Below are 17,662 nucleotides of genomic sequence, written 5' to 3' on the forward strand. Positions count from 1 at the left end.
GTGTTGGGTGGAATGGAGGCAGTCAAATACTTAAATATTTTATTTAAAAAAAAAAATTCGCATCTCTTTGATACGAAAGCGACTACTCACGGACGTGTTCTTCACGCGTCTCGATTCTCTAATTTTCTTCCTCACCTAGCTAAGCCAAATCTATCAGTTTCATCATGGGCATTTTAATACGTTCAAATCCTAACTTTCTTTTTTTAACCCTATCATATCATTTTTTTTTTCACTGACGTGTGAATGAATCTACTACATTATGTGTTCCTTATTTCGAGTATTTCGAATATTTGGGTCAAAAAATAAAATTATTCTTACGTGAATTATTGAATAGTTTTGGTAGTACTATTTAACCCAAAAGTAATCACAATAAGAGTTGGGTTAAAAGAGCCATTTTGGGAATTAAAAAAAACGCCGGAAGAAGTGGAACAGACAGAACAGAAGACGAGATTTTTGGACTTGCGAGTTTACTTTTATATAACACAACACAACAAGGGTAATTTTGGAATTCCCTTTTGTCCAGCGACATTTGCGCGCGCTCTCCACGTCAGCTTTGGCCATCCGCCACCACCGTTATTTCTCCACGCGCCAGTCCTAACGGCTAGTCAAACCTTGTTCGCTATTCTAACTTGCGCTTTAAAAAATCTGCTACTGGCTAGCTAACTTGCACCAGCCCACTGCCTCAAGTCTTCTTTTTTTTGTTTGTTTAGCATCAGTTCTCTTTCTCTCTCGGGTATAGAGGAAAAGTTGATTTGGCTTTTTGTTTTATTTTTTTGCTTTTGGTTTAATGGTCTGTCTGTCACGCATAACCCACGATTTCGACCACTTCACTTTTTCTTATTTTTGGTATCGAATATAAACAAATTTCCTACAAAAACACAAAATATAATAACGATTCGACAAAAGATAAGCCAAAGGTTGTGAAAAGTGGCGTTATACCCCTACTACTACAATGTTCAAAGACTAGTAGTTGAACCACACACATAACTTTCCACTTTTTTTGGTGAAATTTTCATACAAAGATGGGAAATGACATTGAAAGTGGGTGTGTAAACCTAACCCACGATTTTTAGCCAACAGAGGTCGTCCCTCCTCGTGAACCCCTTACGAAATTTAAAGATACTGACACATATGTCAAAGATTCGTGTTCCATCATCATCATCATCACCATCCATCCAGAGAAAAATACATCAATTAAAATAAAGAATGAAAAGTATTTAAAATTTTTTAGACCAAAAGATTGATAGATTCTTTTTGCAACTATTTACTTTTCTTTTTAGAACATTTACAATTTTACTGGTATTGGTTAGGGATCCCCCTCTAAGAGGAAAGATTAACATGTAGACTAGCGTTCTTAGGAGTATTACAGATTGGACAAGTGTTGAGTGAAGAACCACACACAGTACATAGACACATGTGTCTACACGGTAACAGTAACACACTGGCTTCTCCTTTTCCACAGTTTCTACACATAGTCGTCGTCGCTACCCTACGCATCCTTTTCGTATCCTGCGCCTCTCCCGCTAACTTCCACCTGTCTTCCTCGCTATCACCCTCGTCGCTGCTCCCGCAACAAGACTGTGCGTCTTCAGCCACCGTGTGCGGCTCCTCCCACCTGTTACGCTCCACGGCGGCGAGAACTTGTTGCAAGTTGGAACGGAGTGCGTTTACGGTGGCTTCATTAGACTGTGCCACGTCACGCCATATGTGATTCTCTACGCACAAAGACTTGACTTTTTCTTCTAGAAAGAGGTTTAGCTTCCCGATGTGATTGATCTCTTCGTCTTTGGCTCTCAGAGCATGATTAGTGGGGAGTACTCACAAAGTTACTCCACTATTTGGGCCCCAAAATAATATTAAACAACCCAAAAATGGGTCCATTATCGAAGAATCGATACCCTGGGAAGGAGTTTGAGCAACACTTGAAGAACGCTACGTGGCGACTTGTGAATGGGTGTTTGTTAAATATAAAAGCGTTTTTTTTTTATTTTTTACTCATTTTCTTTTCTTTTCTTCCCCAAAGTCTCTCTCTCTTCTCTCTCGAGAACTCCGGCGAAAGAAATGGCGATTCATATGTAATCGGGAAAAGAAGAAAGAGAGAAGAATCGAGTTATCAATTGGATTAAGCAGTCTGCCCAAGTGATCTTCTTCATTCTTAAGGGTTTCGTTCCTATCCTTCTAGGGTTTGTTCTCTCTCTCTCTCAATCCAATTGCATCGCTCTGTTATTCTTTTTCTTAACGCGTCGCGTCTCTGATTTTTTTGTTTTGTTTCTTCGTCGTCTCTTGTTGCAGGTTTTTTAAAGCAAGTTTAATCTGATTGTCGCTCACACGGCCTCTAGGTGAGTTCCTCTTCTAGGATTTGGCTTTGATCTTTCGGTGATTGATTTATCGTGTTGCTTCCTCTGTTTTTTTTTTTACTAACTTGTTTCTTCTTCTTCTTCTTCTCCTTCTGTCTCTCGCAGGTGCTTTTTGGAAGCATGGCTTTCGTCTCTGAAATCTCAACTTCTTCTAGGGTTTGATCTCTAAATTGATTTCTATTACATAGGGTTTTTTTTTCATTCACTCGAATTCCTTATATTTACTCATATTTCTATTATTATATTTTTTTGTAAATCCAGATTGATTGATTGCGGAGGATAACTGTAGTATTGATCGATCGGCGATTGAGGAGGATACTAAGATCTCTCCCTGATGGTTTGATTGAGGAGGAGGGCACTAAGATCTTCTTGGGTTTTTATTCATTCTTGTCACTCTCTGTTTGATTTTAACGACTTCTTTTCTTTTTTGGGGGGGTCTCACTCTCTCTCTCTTTGTTGCAGGTCTTCTTTTGGAATTACTCCCGAACAGCAAGCTTTGTCAAAGGATGGATCACAACTAGCAGCAATATGAAGGGACAAGTAAGTTTGCAGCCATGAGCTTAGACTTGCTTATTATATATATGTCTTGTTATTTTGTTTCTTATCTCTTGTCTCTAGCTAACTTTTGGTATGCATGTTTTCTTTTCTTTTTTGTTGCATCAGCCTCAAGGATTTGTCTCTTGACTAGCAGATAAAGGCATCAATGGAGATGATGACTTGCCAAAGCGCAAGACCTTTTGTGGTTTCTGGGACTAAGATCTCTCGGTGATGGTTGAGAAAGAGTGGAGTCTTCTCTTTGTTTGTTTTCCTAATCTCTCCCATATTTACTCTCTTTTTTGATATAGTGAAATAACTGTTGATATGGCTTTTTTATTTTCCTCTTAGGAGTTGAAAAACCGACGACCATCATTGTGGCTTATGTAAGTTAACTGATTAACTATGTTCATCTCTCTTTCTTCTTTTACATGGATTTTGAGATTTACCAAGTTATACTACTAACCCTGCTTCTGATGATGTTTTCTCTTTCTAGTTTCAGCTGATTTGTGCACAGGCTCTTGGATTGCCATTAGAGCAGCCAAAGAGTGTAAACATGGAGAGGTTGCAAAAGGTGAAACTTCGTGGGGCTCTTTAAGCTCCTCTCGAAACCACCAGAGGTTTGCTTTTTATTATGAGATTATTCTGTTGTTCTTGTTAAGAGTACAATGTTTTTGTTTCTGTTTATGTGATTTATATTGACTATTTTTACATGTTTGTGCGAGGTCAAATGGAGATCATTTGGAATGATTATTCATGAAGCGGACTGCAGCGTTTTGGATTCTCTTATTTGAAAAGGTATGGTACGACAGCTTTCATATGTTGTTGATAGTTATTGTTTGCGATTGTGTGTTGGGATGAATTAGTGTTAGATTAGGTAATAGTCAAGTCAGGACATTGATGATTGCTTTTTTGTTTGTTGGAGTTCTTAAATACGAATAGTACTTGATTAGAGAGATACTTGTCGAGTAGGTTGTTTTAATGTAATAAATTTGTGGTTGTTGTAGTTAATTTACAACCATAAATTTGAAAACCCAAAACCACTTGAGCTCAATATAAACCCTCCATGTTAGCACTAACATAAACCATTAACTTTTTCTATACAAACCCTTTTCTTTTAACATCAGCTTTCACTAAAACAACCAATGGATCCTAGAAGCCTTATTCGTAATCCACATACATATTTTGTTGATCTTATGAATTCTCAAAAAGACTCTAACTCCCAAGATAATCCAATTCTTCCAAATACATTCTCTTCTCAGCCTGTCCACTTTACCCAAACCCTCTCTTCTCAGCCTGTCAACTTTACCCAAACCCTCTCTTCTCAGCCTGTCAACTGTGGGCCTAGATTCTCTTCTCAGCCGTTTCAGTTTAGGCCGGCATCTGAAGATGATGATTGTATCGAGGTTGAGGTTGATGAGGATGAAGAAGACGAAGGAAGGGGAATAAGAAAGCGGTGGACTGCAGAGGAGGATGTTAACCTCATAAGCGCTTGGTTAAACACAAGCAAGGATCCAGTTGTAAGTAATGAGCAGCGGCTACAAAGTTTCTGGAAGAGGGTTGCTGCCTACTACAAAGCTAACTATGGGTCATCTGTTTCAAATGCAAGAGGGCCTACACAATGTAAGGCTAGGTGGAGCAAGATAAACCATGGAGTCAATAAGTTTGTGGGCTGTTACGCACAAGCGAGTTCAAGAAGAAAGAGTGGAGAATCAGAAGATGATGTATTGAGCATGGCGTATGAGCTTTACAAGAACGACAAGGGCAAGCCATTTCTGCTAGGACATTGCTGGAGGGAACTGAAGCATGATCAGAAATGGATCACGGAGGAGTGTAGCCATAAGCGGACTAAACTCGCTTCAGATGGAGCAGGAGCATCCTCACCCGGAGAGTGCAATGATGGAGCTGAGATGAGGCCTCCGGGGGTTAAAGCTTCTAAGAAAAAAGGGAAGAAACCGGCTGTGACTATTGATGTAGAGGATGGTTCTGTTGGTAAGCTAGACAAGATCATTGCAATGAAAGAACAAGAACAAGCGGCTAAAGAGAGACACGGCAAAATGAGACTGCTAGACAGCCTCCTTAACAAGACTGAACTAACAAGTGCCGAACAACTTCTTAGGGACAAACTCGTTGACCAAATGTTGACAAACACTTAGGTTTGGGTTTAACTCTTTTGTGTGTAACTATCCTCTTTTGTGTTTAACTCTTGTTTTCATTAAACTTATGCTATATGTTGTTTGTTTAACACTTGTTTTGTTTTTTGTTCTTTTGTTTCAGGTTTTGCGACAACAAATTAAGGTGATACGAGAAGGGAAACATGTGTTGTCAAAGACATAGATGTGTTGTGTTTACACCCGTGGAGGGGTGTTGTTTTTAGTTGTTGTCTTGTTGTCTTGTTGTCACGGGTCTGTGAGTTGTTGTCTTGTTGTCTTGTTGTCACGGGTCTGTGAGTTGTTAACTCTTTTGTAACCCGTGGAGGGGTGTTTTGTAACACGGGTTGTGAGTTGTTGTCTTCTGTTTTGTTTTGGTTGTCTTGTGTCTTGCAAGGACAGTCACAGATTTGTTTGTGTTGTTTTGTCTTTTGTAAGGGTTGTATTGCCCACTTGGTACTTTGTGTTTGCTGTTAAGACTATATATTCACTTCTCCTACTCTTTCATCGTTTTACATCAATGCTTTCTGATTATTCTCTTCCGATTATTCTCTTCTCTTTCATCCTATCTTCACTTCTACTACTCAACCAAATAAAATTTCCTTTGCTCAACCTTTTCACTTCTACTACTCAACCAAATATACCTTGTAACCTAAACCCTTTTCCTATACAAAATAAATCACACTTCCCATAAGCCTTCTACTATATCCAAATTGCAAAAAAATGTCTAATTGGAGTTCCGATCAAGAAGTTGATGATATTGTAGAAGAGGAAGTTGATAGTATAGTGGAGATGATCCAATACAACTACACTCACCCATATGTACCACCAGCTCCAATAATCCGAAGAGTGCACATTGAGAGAGACCGTGAAGAAGGCCACACTCGGTTGTGGAATGATTATTTTAGTGATAATCCAACTTACACTAACGCTATGTTCCGTCGTCGCTTTAGAATGAACAAACCATTGTTCCTTCGTATTGTTACCGCTATTGAGAATGGAGTCCCATACTTCAGACAAAGGCGAGATGCTACTGGAAGGCTTGGTCTTTCTGCACTTCAGAAATGTACGGCAGCTATTCGTTTGATGGCTTACGGATATACGGCAGATGCGGTGGATGAATATTTACGACTCGCTGAAACAACCTCCCACAAATGCCTTCTACATTTTGTTGAGGGAGTTATAAATTTGTTTGGCGACGAGTATCTGAGAAGACCTACACCGGAAGACCTCCAACGATTACTGAATATTGGAGAACATCGCGGTTTCCCCGGAATGATAGGGAGCATAGATTGTATGCATTGGGAGTGGAAGAATTGTCCCACTGCATGGAAAGGACAATATACACGTGGATCTGGTAAACCGTCAATCGTACTAGAAGCTGTGGCATCACAAGATTTATGGATTTGGCACGCATTTTTTGGACCACCTGGTTCGTTAAATGATATCAACGTCTTGGACCGCTCCCCTGTGTTTGATGATATCCTAGAGGGCCGAGCTCCGAGAGTTAGATACGTTGTCAATGGACGGCAATACAAAATGGCGTACTACCTAACGGATGGTATCTATCCCAAATGGGCAACTTTCATCCAATCCATTACACTTCCACGTGGTCGAAAAGCAAAACTCTTTGATCAATGGCAAGAAGGATGTCGTAAAGATGTAGAGCGTGCATTTGGAGTCTTGCAAGCTCGATTTGCAATCGTGAAGAATCCCGCACTTTTTTGGGATAAAGGGAAAATAGGGAAAATAATGAGAGCATCTATCATCCTGCATAACATGATAGTGGAAGACGAACGACATGACTACAATTTCTACGATCCAGCGGAATTCCATCACGGAGAAGGAAGCGGAAGTTCTCATGTCGATTTATCATATTCTACAGATATCCCAACAAATCTACATAATATGATGGGCATTCGAAATGATGTTCATGATACACAAATGCATGATCTTTTGCAAAAAGACTTGATTGAGCATATCTGGCAAAAATTTGGTGCAACCGCACAATAAATCTTACTCCAAACTATGTTTAATATGTATAATATTTTGAATTTTATAAAATATGTTTACTATTCCGTATTTTGTAAAATATGTTTAAGTTTGTAAAATATTGTTTTCTATTTTATGTAATATAAAAAATTTAAATAATTGTTTTATCATTTTAGATAATTAAAGTTTGATAATTAATAAATCAAAATTAAAAAATTATTATTTAAATGTTTGAGTAACCTCTTTGTAGTTCTCTAGTAATAGGATAATTTTACTTAGGTTCTCTTAGAGTTACTTAACTTAATTTATGATTATTTATATAATTAATTAATGTAAGAGTAACCATGGTGGGTTACTCCACTAATGATGGTCTCAGTGTTTTCATCAACCCTTGTTCAACTGCTTCCACTATCCTCCTCCTTTGTGTTTTTCTCTTCTCTTCAATCTCCAATCTCATTCTCTCAACCTGATGATGAAAATTAATGAAATGACCGTTCAATCGATGTGAACCAGCAAAAAAAAAAACTTTTGTAACAATCAAATGAAACTTACGTGACTAGAGATCAAACGATCGATATCGAAGTGATGTTGTTGGACGTTAGAAGACAAGTCTTGGCCAAGAAACATGAGAGGATCGGTGGAAGTTTTGTGGGGTTGCATATAAGCCGGAGTATTCAAAACAACGGATTCTTCTCTGGAACGTTTTCTCGACGACACAGGACGAATGAAATCGACGTTGTTGTTAGCATTATTATCGCTGTTGAATGTGACCGAACTATCAACGGATTGTAACGTTGGTTTCATGGGTTGATGAACCATATCACTAACTGGTGCGATGTTGTTGAACACTGGATTAAACAGAGAAGTTTGACAATCCACGGTGGGGTTAAACGTCGGAACGGTGCCGTATCTCATCTGGGTGTTGTAAACTAAGCCGTTTGCTTCTATAGGATTAGGATGAATCATTTCTCTGTTAACAAAAAAATCACGAGTAACGTTAAGATATTGAAAAGAACAGAGGAAACAGACAAAAACAAAAAAAGGAAAGATTTTTACCTGTTAGAAGAAAACAGAGTGTTTAGATGGTGAGCTTCAACAGCCATCGCTGGATTGATGTTTTGTTGACTATTTAATGGGGTGGTGATTCAGGGGAAACTCTAGAAACGTGAATGCAACGAAAGATGGAAGAAGAAGAAGTTATGTGAAGAGGTTTTGAGAGAGAGAGAGGGGGGGTGAGGGGAAACTAGAAAACAAATATCAAAGCAGAACCCCAACACACTCTTGTCTGCCAATTTATAGAGAACAGAGAGGAAGATGTGATGTTTTTTTTTTAATACTTTAATTGTATTTTGTTGTTTTCTTGATTCTTTTATTAGTTTTTTTCTTGTTTATAGAAATCATTAAGCATGAGGAGGATTTTTCGGTTATCCGGCTGACCAGTGACCATTAAAGTAGTTGCCTTTTTCAGCGTTTCTTCATGAGATATAATAATAATAAAAACTTTGACAAGGACAGCTGTGAAATCTTTGGTTCAGAATCACGGTCAAAATCATAATATCTATATCTGCTCTTTTTTTTTTTACTTTCTCTGGTTGTTTCTTGTTTTTTAATTTAACTTTCAATTTTATCTTTTCTTTTTGGCGGAACTCTTCTCTCGTCTTTAATATTTAATGGTCAAACCTGACAACTAATAGGAGGATCTATTGGTAACAAAAATGTTTGGTGTAAGTAAGTTACTTTTTTTGAAAAATGTAAGTAAGTTACTTCCACCGTGTAAGATTCACTGTATACATGCGTGAAATGCATTTACGACGAAATGTGTATATAAACGCCAAAACAAAAATAATGGTACTACAATAGAGGTGGCTCATGTGACAAAAAAAAAAGAGGTCTGAGTCTTGTGACTATCTTAAATATTAATTGCCGTATCCTTTCCAAAAACGAACGAAAAAATCATCACATAAAATAAGATCAAGATCAAGAATATTAAAATTCAAAGACATGCCAATTAGCCTAATTTAACACTATCCTCTCTGAAGTGAATCGGTGTATTATTATTACTCTGCTTATCATTTAATTGCTTCGCATGCATGAGTTTTGAAATTTCAGAGGCTCAGAAAATTTCTGAAACAGTTATTAATTGTTTAGGAAAAGAAAAAGAAAAAATATCGAATTGAGTGGCTTATCCGTTGAGAGGAAGAGGAGGACAAAAAGCCCGTAAGATTCCAACGGGGCGAATCCGTAAAAAGAGCCACATAAGATAGAAACAACAGACGGTCGCTGACAATGCCACGTGTCAATACAGACAAAACTTAGAGTTGTGGGACATATGGTCCACGTGTGATTGAGTTGCCAGGATACGAGGGTCGCATGGGCACGTGTGTACTGCCAGCTTGGCACTATCCTCTTTTTCTTTCTTATTTTTATTTATTTTTCAAATTAAAAAATTGCAGCCGTTGAGAAAGGTACGGTGTACCCACCGCTGCTTCTTTACCTTTTATTTTGTTTTCGTATTCTATTTTTATTTATTAAATTATGGTTTTGTCTGTTACTTTCATGGTTCCTCTTTGCCACGTATGTTTGAAACTAACAACGTGCCACGTGTCATACAAACCCCTCTTCCTCATTACGACTAGTTTCATTTAGCCTTGAGACCTAATATCCGGTATCCAGGTGTATCCGCACCGAAAAACTGGATATCCGGTAGAACCGGATTCGGATATCAAAATATGAAATCTGCTAAAATCGGATCCGGATCTGGATATCACAAAAAATTTGACCCGAATATCCATATCCATTTTAGTTTTATTCGATTTATATTTATTTATTTTATTAATGTCTGTCATCTGACTTTTAAAATTTAAATAATTAAAAAAGGCTGAACGAAAGAATCACGTGTAATGAGTCATGTGTATAATCGGGTATATATAATCACGCTGGAGAGGTTACATTTGTCAAGTGGGCGATGTGGGATCTTTGAAACTCCTTTCCCTAATTATTTTGTCCCACATAGGCTCTAACTCACATCTTTCTTACTTTATTCCCTTATAAATATACACTCTCTCCTCCACAAAAATTCCATAGACCTCCGAGCTTCAACAGATGGGCTTTATTGGATCTATTAGTTTTAGTTCAGAAGATTGGAAAGTTTAAATTTTAAAATATTGTCGGCGGTTATCATATTTTTTTGCGGATAACCGGTAACCGAATATCCGATCATCACGAAGCCGGATTCGGATATTTGTTTCACATATCCGGCGGATCCGGAATTTTGATCTGGATACTCTTAAAAAACCTGAATATCCGGCTCCGTCTGAGGACTAGTGTCATTGCCACATTAATTAATAGGATAAACTAGTTACAGTAAAACCTCTATAAATTAATAATGTTGGGACTAACACATTTTATTAATTTATAATGATATTAATTTATCTATAAATTAATAATTATTATTTTATAGTGTAAATTAATAATTATTAATTTATAGATATATTTTTAATTGTTTATTTTTAAAAAAATTATGAATTGGAATAACTATAGCGAAATAAGATTAAACTTTCGGATGTTATAAATTTTATGGTTTAGGAATTGAACTTGTAATATTTAGAAAGCACTATTTACAATAAATTACAAATATTATAGACAAATTGACTTATACACATGAGACACATAAATTCAAATCTATGAATAATAATATCAATTCTCCTATTTTAATAATCTGTCAAATTATCAAATTGTAAATGATGCATATCTAAAAATTAAAACTTTAAATTTTAATTATTTGTATGACATGTTATAAAATATTTTAGAGATATTATTATAGGTTGAAAATACAACATTACAATTGTTCTATAGAATTGAGCTTTAGGAAAAACATACACTATTATATCAGTATATATATATATATATATATATAAATTTACATAATTATTAGTTTATGATATTATTGAGATCATATTTTATAAGGAGATTTCGAAAAAATTATTATTTTATTATCTTATCGAATATTGTTAATTTTTACACTGGCTCGACTTAGGACCAACACAATTTATGAATTTATAGTGTTTATTAATTTATAGAGTATTAATTTATAGAGGTTTTACCGTATACACTTATACTAATAGTCTTCTCTTTCGTTAGTTTTTGGCGTATACTCACAATCCCTAATAAAAATTAGATTGATGACGTTTTTATTTTTTTGTTCTTTAACTTCTTTTGTCAACTTTTTTTTTTTAGTTTCTTATTTCTTTATGAATGTTTTTTTTAATCAGAAGGAAGTGTTTGCATTGTCCTATACTTCGTCTAGGTGGAGAATTTAATCGGTACCCGTTCCCCCACAAAGTTATTTTACCTCTATATGCTATGTAATTAATCGGATTAGGTTATAAAGATGTTCTTTTCTAGTTTTGTGATAATTTTTTTTATTGTATCCGTCTGAATATATTTAAGCTAGTACATATTTAACTTTTAATCTGTCATAATTTATAGGAGATTACAGCTTTTGTCTTTGTTAATATCTAATGCATGTGTACACCTTGTCTCTTTGACGATTCAAAACTAATGTAGAATTATTACACTTTAAAGTTTAAATTATATTAGTCGGACACTATCATCATGTTTATATATAAAAAGCCACCGCCAGATAAACTAAGTTATCTTGGAAATGGTAGAGCACGAAGAGAGGCATAGAATCACGAGGTTAGCATAGCAAACGCATTAAGATGGGCATGCCTTTTGCATCATCTGCTTTTCAGACATTATCTCTACCATTATTCTAATGTTTAGTCGTATCAGGCATTTTCTTATTATTTGGGTCGATCTGACATCGTACAACTATTATTTCTTTATTTTCGCTGACAACTCAAAAATATTGTTATTAAAATGATATAAATAAAATACAAGTTGCCCCTAATAGCAAAAGTCGAGGCTCATTCCAAAATCTATTACTACTATTAAAGAGTCGTAAATAAGCAGTCGAGATATATTCTCCCGTGGGATTAAATTATAACTTCTGCATAATCAACGGAAAAATAAAGAGATCATTTGAATGAGTCTCACGTCTGAACTACTTAATTTTAAGAAATTTGGGGCAACAAAATTGGTCTAATGCGAACCACATGCTCATCATCATCTAATTTTTTTAAAGTTTAGTTTAAGGTTCAAGTTTCTTCTGTTTAACCCTGAATATAAAACATAAGAATGGCATTTTTGAGAAAATGGTGCAAAGGAATGAGACTTATTAAAAATAAAATCTAGAGTCTTTCTTGAATAATCATAACTTTATTTTATTTTTCATGACAATGTACTTCCGTGCACATTTCAACGTATGGTTTGATTTCTTTAACTTTATCAGGAAGTGTGCCAGTGAGGAAATCATGAAAGAAAATACTCAAATAGTACTAGAACTGATATTGGTTTTGCAAGAAGTAAAGAATATAAATGTATGTGTGATGGTTTTGGCGTGCCTGCTTTTGAGGGCAAAGGCATGACTCCATTGAGTTGATAAAAGTAGTTTATTTGCTTTTTCTTTAGTTGAACTTAAACAAAAAAGTCGTTGATCTATTATTTTCCGCACATCATCTCAACCGCTCACCATAATGAGAGAATCTCAATGTCACATAATCGTACCTCTAGTTTTGTATACTCCGTAACAAACTTTATTAGTATTCTTTTTTCTCGAGGGAATCTCGTTTTCATCATCCCTATATTCATAATTTATTTTGTAGTGTTTGTAAGGTCCTCTACCATATATATTCCCGATAAACGTCATATATGCCATACGTAGATGCACATATATATATATATATATATTAAAGTAGAGAATATGGGCATTAATACATATATGTATGGCAATATGGCACCATTGGCATGTTTAGATGTCGATATACGTAAAATACGTGAAAGCATTGGCATCAGAAAAGTTGGTTGAGCAAAGAATTGGATACGGCTCGAGATGGCATCACATGTATTGGGAAAAGTGGAGCGATGTGTCATTACAATCCCATAAACCTCAATAATGTGTGTCCACTTTTTAATACTTCCATATACCAAAACCAAACAGAGTTTTTACTCTTTACACGTTATGAAGAATGGATTAATTTCACGAGTGTAGATTTCATAATACATCGTTTAAAATCAAACAACCACTTAATACAATTGATAATCGTTTTTGTCAAAATATATTGTTACAAAAGAATTAAAAGATGGAATTTATGCGTTGTGTTAGTTTAATTTAGTGGGAGATTTTGGTGGAGAAGGGAGGTTGACATATATAGATCAATCGAGCCCATTGTCAACAACATTCAACATCTTATTACTTCTATAGGAAACACACTAAACAATGACTTTAATCTCCACTCATCACAACTCCTATTTCTTATAACAACAACACTTCCTTTCTTTTTCCTTTTTGCCCTCGCTAGTCTCTTCTACCCATATTCTTTAACATAGTCCACGATATTTTTGACCGTTGCACTTGATTTCATGCACCCATGTGGACCCGCCTAATCTATCTGATAAAGTGATAATTGAGTAGAGCAGCAAAAAACTCATGAATTTTTCAAGTCTTACACGTTACGTGGATCCAAGGCAATTTTTAGATCGAGACGGGGCCGTAATTATCGAGGACGCCTATATAACAATTACTAAAACGTATAAAACAAAACAAGAAAGCTTCCCTCTATTATATGTTTACTCAGTACTCATCCTTTCACCTAATCCTTCCCATGATCCCATCCCCCACGTTAACGTTCTTCATATATAATTGGAATCAGATGCCACAACTAATCTCTCTTTCCATGTTTGATATGAATCGTATTATCCTCTGTTGATAGCTACAAATTGACTAAGTTGTCATATTTAATTAAATTAATTAAACTAGTGTGTTAATTATCTGCCAAGATTGATTAGCATATGGTTGAAAAATATAAAAGTTTCGGGTGAAGATAAGAATCACCTCACCCTCCCACCCACTACGCATATAAACAGAAAACAAGTGAAATCGATCAGGTCTTACTCTTTTTCTCAATAAAATATGGATTTTGTTATATAATATTCAAAACTATTTTTTTTTAAAAATGTGAGACCAAGAGAAGACGTTAATTCACTGTCAACTTTTAAGAGAATGCATGAAAATGTGTAGTAGAAAGGGAAAAGGGGTCGGAAAAAATTGAATGGCTCGTCCCCTCCAATTCCATTACACCACATTTCTTCGTGTGGATTTTTTTTAATGTCAATATCTTTGAAGAAAAATAATTATATGTTTTAGTTATTGAGTAGATGTGATATAACAAAACAAATTTGTCAGAATTGTAATGAACAGAAAAATAAATGGCACCCTCATAAAAGAAAAAGGGAGAGATATTAATAATAAAAATGTTGACAGGAAGGTAGATGTGCGGTTGTATTATTTGCAATGTCCCTCTCTTCCTCTATAATTACACAAACTTGTCCAATTCATCACACTTCCCCAACCAAACTTGTTTGCTTCGTATAATTTTTATATAAATTTATATATATGCAGGCAGAGACATGTGTGTGTCTGTCTAGGCTAGTAGCTACCCTCTTTTTTTTTTTTTCATAAATCATATCGATTGATTCCGTGGGATTATGACCTATGTGAGACTGTGACATTTGAGTATTTTTGGCCCTCTGTGTTATGTACTCATTATAGAATGCGACATTTTTTTTTATATATGTATATGATTAATGATCAATGCCAATTTGGGAACTCTAGTAAGTAGGCCTAGGTACTAATGCCCGTTACCCATATTCGATCCGTTATTCGGCTCGTATCCGTTCCAAAAAAAAGAGTACCCGCAGTTTTAGTGTCGAGTAAAGGGTATTATAATTATATTACGCGTGAGTAAGGGACGAGTATAGGGTATTAGTTTAGTTTTCAATACCCATCCCGTTACTCGTCCCTTTACCCGTTTTGTTACCCGACCCGTAAATACCCTTTAATATTTTGTATTATTATTATTTATTATTAATTTATAAATATATTATAGAGTTAAAGTTAAAACCTAAATTTAACTTAGTCCAACTGGACGCCCAATTGAATTAATATTTTATGTTTATTTTTTAAGTTTGTAATTTTCTAATTTTTGGCCTTATATGTTGCATACATTTATAAATTTTTCTTTTTTTGGATTTTGGAATATAAAATTATTATTGCGATTATTGACAATTTTTTTTATCGGATATTCATTTTTCCGGGTAAGGGTAAAGGTCGGGTATTTAAAGGGTCAACTATTTTTTTCGGGTACCTGTTTTTCCGGATACCCTTTATTTAAGGGTCGAGTACGAGTAATTTTTTCTATTACCCGTTAGAGTCGGATCGGATAAAGGGTATGAGAAAATTCAAAGGTACCCGTCCTTTGGCCAGTCCTACTAGAAAGTATGCTTTTAGTGGTCCACCCCCATTTCAAGTCTTATCTTTTCGATAATTTCATATCTCATTTATTCCATTCTCAACAATCTTGCCTGGGCTATTAATCGAACCAATCGAGTTAGCTTGATCCTTTAACCAAATTTAAACACCACACATGATGATGAGATATTAGAGAAGAGAACATTCGGCTTTGGAATTCGAAGTTGACTTGCATGTTTTTTTATCTGATATGGTTCTTCGAAACCGGCCCATTTATTTCTTCTACGATTTTGTGTAGAGCCATGGGAGGCCCGATAATGAAATATAAGCCCATGACACGATATGTGTGTCAATTAAGAGAAGATTGCATAGGACCTTACAATATAACATTCCAAACGATAATCATATAAAAAAAATTGATAATAGAACTAATCATCTAATTATTCAATCATTAAAAGTTAATATTTTAGGGGAGAAACTAAACGTAAACACCAAAGGGTTTTTAGGATTATAATTATCTTATCCGCTTTTCAACGATGAACTAGAGAAGTTTTCGAAACTGCCGCAAACTCTCCTCTTACCAAAGCGATCAATGACATCTCTCACCGGTCTCACCGTCGCCGGAGTTCTTCGATTACCAGTTTTATCCTCTCAAATACCTAGAAAGACTTCTTCTTCATTGTCATTACCGCTACCATACAATTCCTGTTGGCGAGGCAAACCTTTGACTTGTCTGAGTAACTCACGGAGATTTGCTGTGGGGAAGGAAGCTGAAGATGGGTTTCTCTCGGTACATTCAAATCTTAACCTCTGTTTCGTTTTTTTGTATTGCAATTTCCCCCTTTGTTAGTTGTATGAAGTGATTTAGGTGTGAACTACTTACTAATTTGAAATCAAGGTTTGTTTGTTTGCTAACAAATTCGAGAAAAGATTGGAACTTTTTATTGCTCTAGTTTCAAAGTTTCAACCTTTTCACATTCTTATAATTTGCTACAAGTGTTTAGTTCCTTTCACTACTTATGGATATCTGAGCTGAGTTGTCTTTGGTTTGACTATGTTAACACTTGGAAAGATGAGTATATAAACATTGTCTTGTGCAGAATATAAGTGAAGATACCGATGAGATGTTCGACGACTTGTTCAATAAATATGGCAAGGTTGTTTTCAAGAGCAACGATGTTAAGTCCCCAACAGCTGAGGTTGATGATGACGCTGAAAGTTTAGCATGTAAGCCACAAAGCCTTATTTTCGTTTGCAGTATATTTCAGTCTTGCTTGGCTTTAGGAATTGAAAGAATGTGAAATATTGATATTGGCGTTGTAAATCCATTTGCTGCAGTTGCTGTTGAATTGGCTAAAGTTGCGAGTGACGTGAAAGCTGGAGACATTAAGGTCCTCTTTGTGAAGCCTCTTGTCTACTGGACTCGGTTTTTCATCATCGCCACTGCGTTCTCCCGCCCTCAAATCGATGCAATTGGGTAGACAAGTGTTTGGATTTATTGAACATAGTTGCAAAAAACATCATAAACTGACTTTCTCATTATGAACCGTATGCAGATCGAGGATGAGAGACCTGGCTGAGAAGAAGTACGGTAAAGTTGCTAATGGAGATGTAAAGCCTAATTCATGGACATTGTTAGATTTTGGTGAGTTTCTTCTTGCATTCATGTCCTGCCTCTACTCGATATGTCATGTGGGGTGTAAAAACTGACAGTGTTATGTTGATTGATATGCTTTCAGGTGATGTGGTGATCCATTTATTCTTACCTCCACAAAGGACATTCTACAACTTGGAAGACTTTTATGGGAATGCAATGCAAATTGAACTTCCCTTTGAGGATCAGTTACCACCAAGGAACTGATGATGCACTCTCTGTTCCAAAAAGCAAAAGAAAAAAAAGTAAACAGTTTTGGAAGGAGAAATTTGTTGATTCTCTTTACGGCTCTCCGTGAGGCATGATGCAAGAAGGCTGTGAGATTTCATTTTGTTTGTCCACGCAATGCTCCGATGCTTTACACAGCTCTGGGCGTGAGGGGTTGATGAATTTTGCTGGCCAAGATGGTCCAACAACAGTCAGGAGATCTCAGACATGCTTTAATTTGTTTGTTGGATAGAGTTAAAAAAAACTGTGTTTGCAGCTTTATGTAATGTATGCTTTAGGATGATTCTTCATGTTATGGAACACCCACTGACCAAGACTCTAAGAAGCTAATTTGCTTTTCACAGCAACAAGATTCCTGTATTTAGATTAATTTTCG

At 35.8% G+C, this 17,662-nt stretch overlaps 2 protein-coding genes and 1 long non-coding RNA gene across 4 annotated transcripts; 2 read left to right on the plus strand and 1 right to left on the minus strand.

Annotated features, from left to right (window-relative positions):
• Positions 1 to 1,095: 1,095 nt before the first annotated feature.
• BRG3 (SBP (S-ribonuclease binding protein) family protein) lies at positions 1,096 to 8,318 on the minus strand. 2 transcript variants are annotated; one of them, XM_087499032.1, is made up of 4 exons: positions 8,090 to 8,318; positions 7,586 to 8,003; positions 7,404 to 7,499; positions 1,096 to 1,791 (listed from the first exon to the last, which is right to left on the minus strand). In XM_087499032.1, the coding sequence occupies exons 1-4, from the start codon at positions 8,134 to 8,136 to the stop codon at positions 1,321 to 1,323; spliced, it is 1,032 nt and encodes a 343-aa protein (XP_087355158.1). In that variant the 5' UTR covers positions 8,137 to 8,318; the 3' UTR covers positions 1,096 to 1,320. The 2 variants fall into 2 exon arrangements, 1 of the variants encoding a protein (XP_087355158.1); XR_015588753.1 differs by lacking the exon at positions 1,096 to 1,791 and adding an exon at positions 3,563 to 5,706 and having other exon boundaries at positions 5,858 to 7,499; positions 8,090 to 8,313.
• Positions 1,791 to 3,277, plus strand: LOC104729706 (uncharacterized). Its single transcript, XR_015588764.1, has 7 exons — positions 1,791 to 2,183; positions 2,293 to 2,339; positions 2,463 to 2,513; positions 2,619 to 2,730; positions 2,820 to 2,897; positions 3,021 to 3,139; positions 3,243 to 3,277. It is a non-coding gene; the product is annotated as an uncharacterized LOC104729706 (long non-coding RNA).
• Positions 8,319 to 15,789: 7,471 nt separating the features above from the next.
• LOC104777169 (protein Iojap, chloroplastic) lies at positions 15,790 to 17,633 on the plus strand. The gene is made up of 5 exons (XM_010501381.3): positions 15,790 to 16,194; positions 16,505 to 16,631; positions 16,743 to 16,881; positions 16,961 to 17,049; positions 17,144 to 17,633. The coding sequence occupies exons 1-5, from the start codon at positions 15,997 to 15,999 to the stop codon at positions 17,263 to 17,265; spliced, it is 675 nt and encodes a 224-aa protein (XP_010499683.2). The 5' UTR covers positions 15,790 to 15,996; the 3' UTR covers positions 17,266 to 17,633.
• Positions 17,634 to 17,662: the final 29 nt, after the last annotated feature.

This window comes from Camelina sativa, chromosome 1 (genome assembly GCF_030686135.1).
Source record: "Camelina sativa cultivar CO46 ecotype springtype chromosome 1, ASM3068613v1".
NCBI lineage: Eukaryota > Viridiplantae > Streptophyta > Magnoliopsida > Brassicales > Brassicaceae > Camelina > Camelina sativa.